The sequence below is a fragment of the Monopterus albus genome, unplaced genomic scaffold (genome assembly GCF_001952655.1).
Source record: "Monopterus albus unplaced genomic scaffold, M_albus_1.0 scaffold141.1, whole genome shotgun sequence".
Lineage (NCBI taxonomy): Eukaryota > Metazoa > Chordata > Actinopteri > Synbranchiformes > Synbranchidae > Monopterus > Monopterus albus.
The window spans coordinates 1,046,307-1,047,157 of NW_018128021.1; the positions used below are offsets into that span (position 1 = coordinate 1,046,307).

The window sequence follows — 851 nt, forward strand, 5'->3', positions numbered from 1 at the left end:
CGTTTCCTTGTGATATGTTTACTTAAAATGTAAATACAACAAAAACATAATAAGGACTGAAAACCACTAGAATCCAAAAGGATTCATTTGGAGTCTGAGGGTTACCTCACTATCATCAATTCCTGCATTGTGTACTCATACTCTACCTGAGTCTTGAGATCCTCCAGAGTGGCCTCATGAGATATCTCCACCTGTCCTACACTTCTCAACTCTGCCATGTTGCTGCCACACAGAGGAAATGAGCGACTGTGTGTTTCACCTGCGGTCACAACCTCCAGCATCTCCTCCTCACAGTGGACGCTGTCACTGTGATTAAAATCTGTTTCCGTGTTTTGGGGATCCAGATACAGCCACACGGGTAGCTTTAGAAAACCCTGACAGACCAAAGACACAGCAAAGGCTAAAGAGAGAGCTGATGTTGTAATATGTTACGAATCTCCCGTCAATATCTAAATATTTAAGTACCAGTGGAGGCAGTTGTCCTTCTGTGATGACTAAAGTGTCTCCACTGCTGATCTTCAGCTCCGACAGAGAAGCATCCTGAGAATATAAGGTTGCTGTTAACATGTGAACCGATATATATTTAAGGGTGGAATTTAAAAAAATTATTAGCATAAAATGTTTTACCACTTTATTTGTGGAAGTGGCCTGATACAAACAGGCTTAGAAAACGCTTTAAAGGGGAGGGGGAAAAAAAACTGAAGTGCCATCCTGTTACACTACAAAGAGCCATAAAGGCTTTTACTATATTCTATTCTATTAACAGATTGGAAAAGAGAATAGACATACAATATACTTTGGTGTTGCTACATTAGTCAAGTGACAGAAAAATAATTGGCATCTCTTTTGAT

At 39.8% G+C, this 851-nt stretch overlaps 1 protein-coding gene across 1 annotated transcript in view; it reads right to left on the reverse strand.

Moving 5' to 3' along the window:
• usp40 (ubiquitin specific peptidase 40) overlaps nucleotides 1-851 on the reverse strand; it is an 11,466-nt gene that overhangs the window by 2,657 nt on the left and 7,958 nt on the right. The window contains 2 exon segments of the mRNA XM_020614014.1: nucleotides 147-374; nucleotides 466-540. Of these exon segments, the coding sequence (XP_020469670.1) occupies nucleotides 147-374; nucleotides 466-540 (303 nt within the window).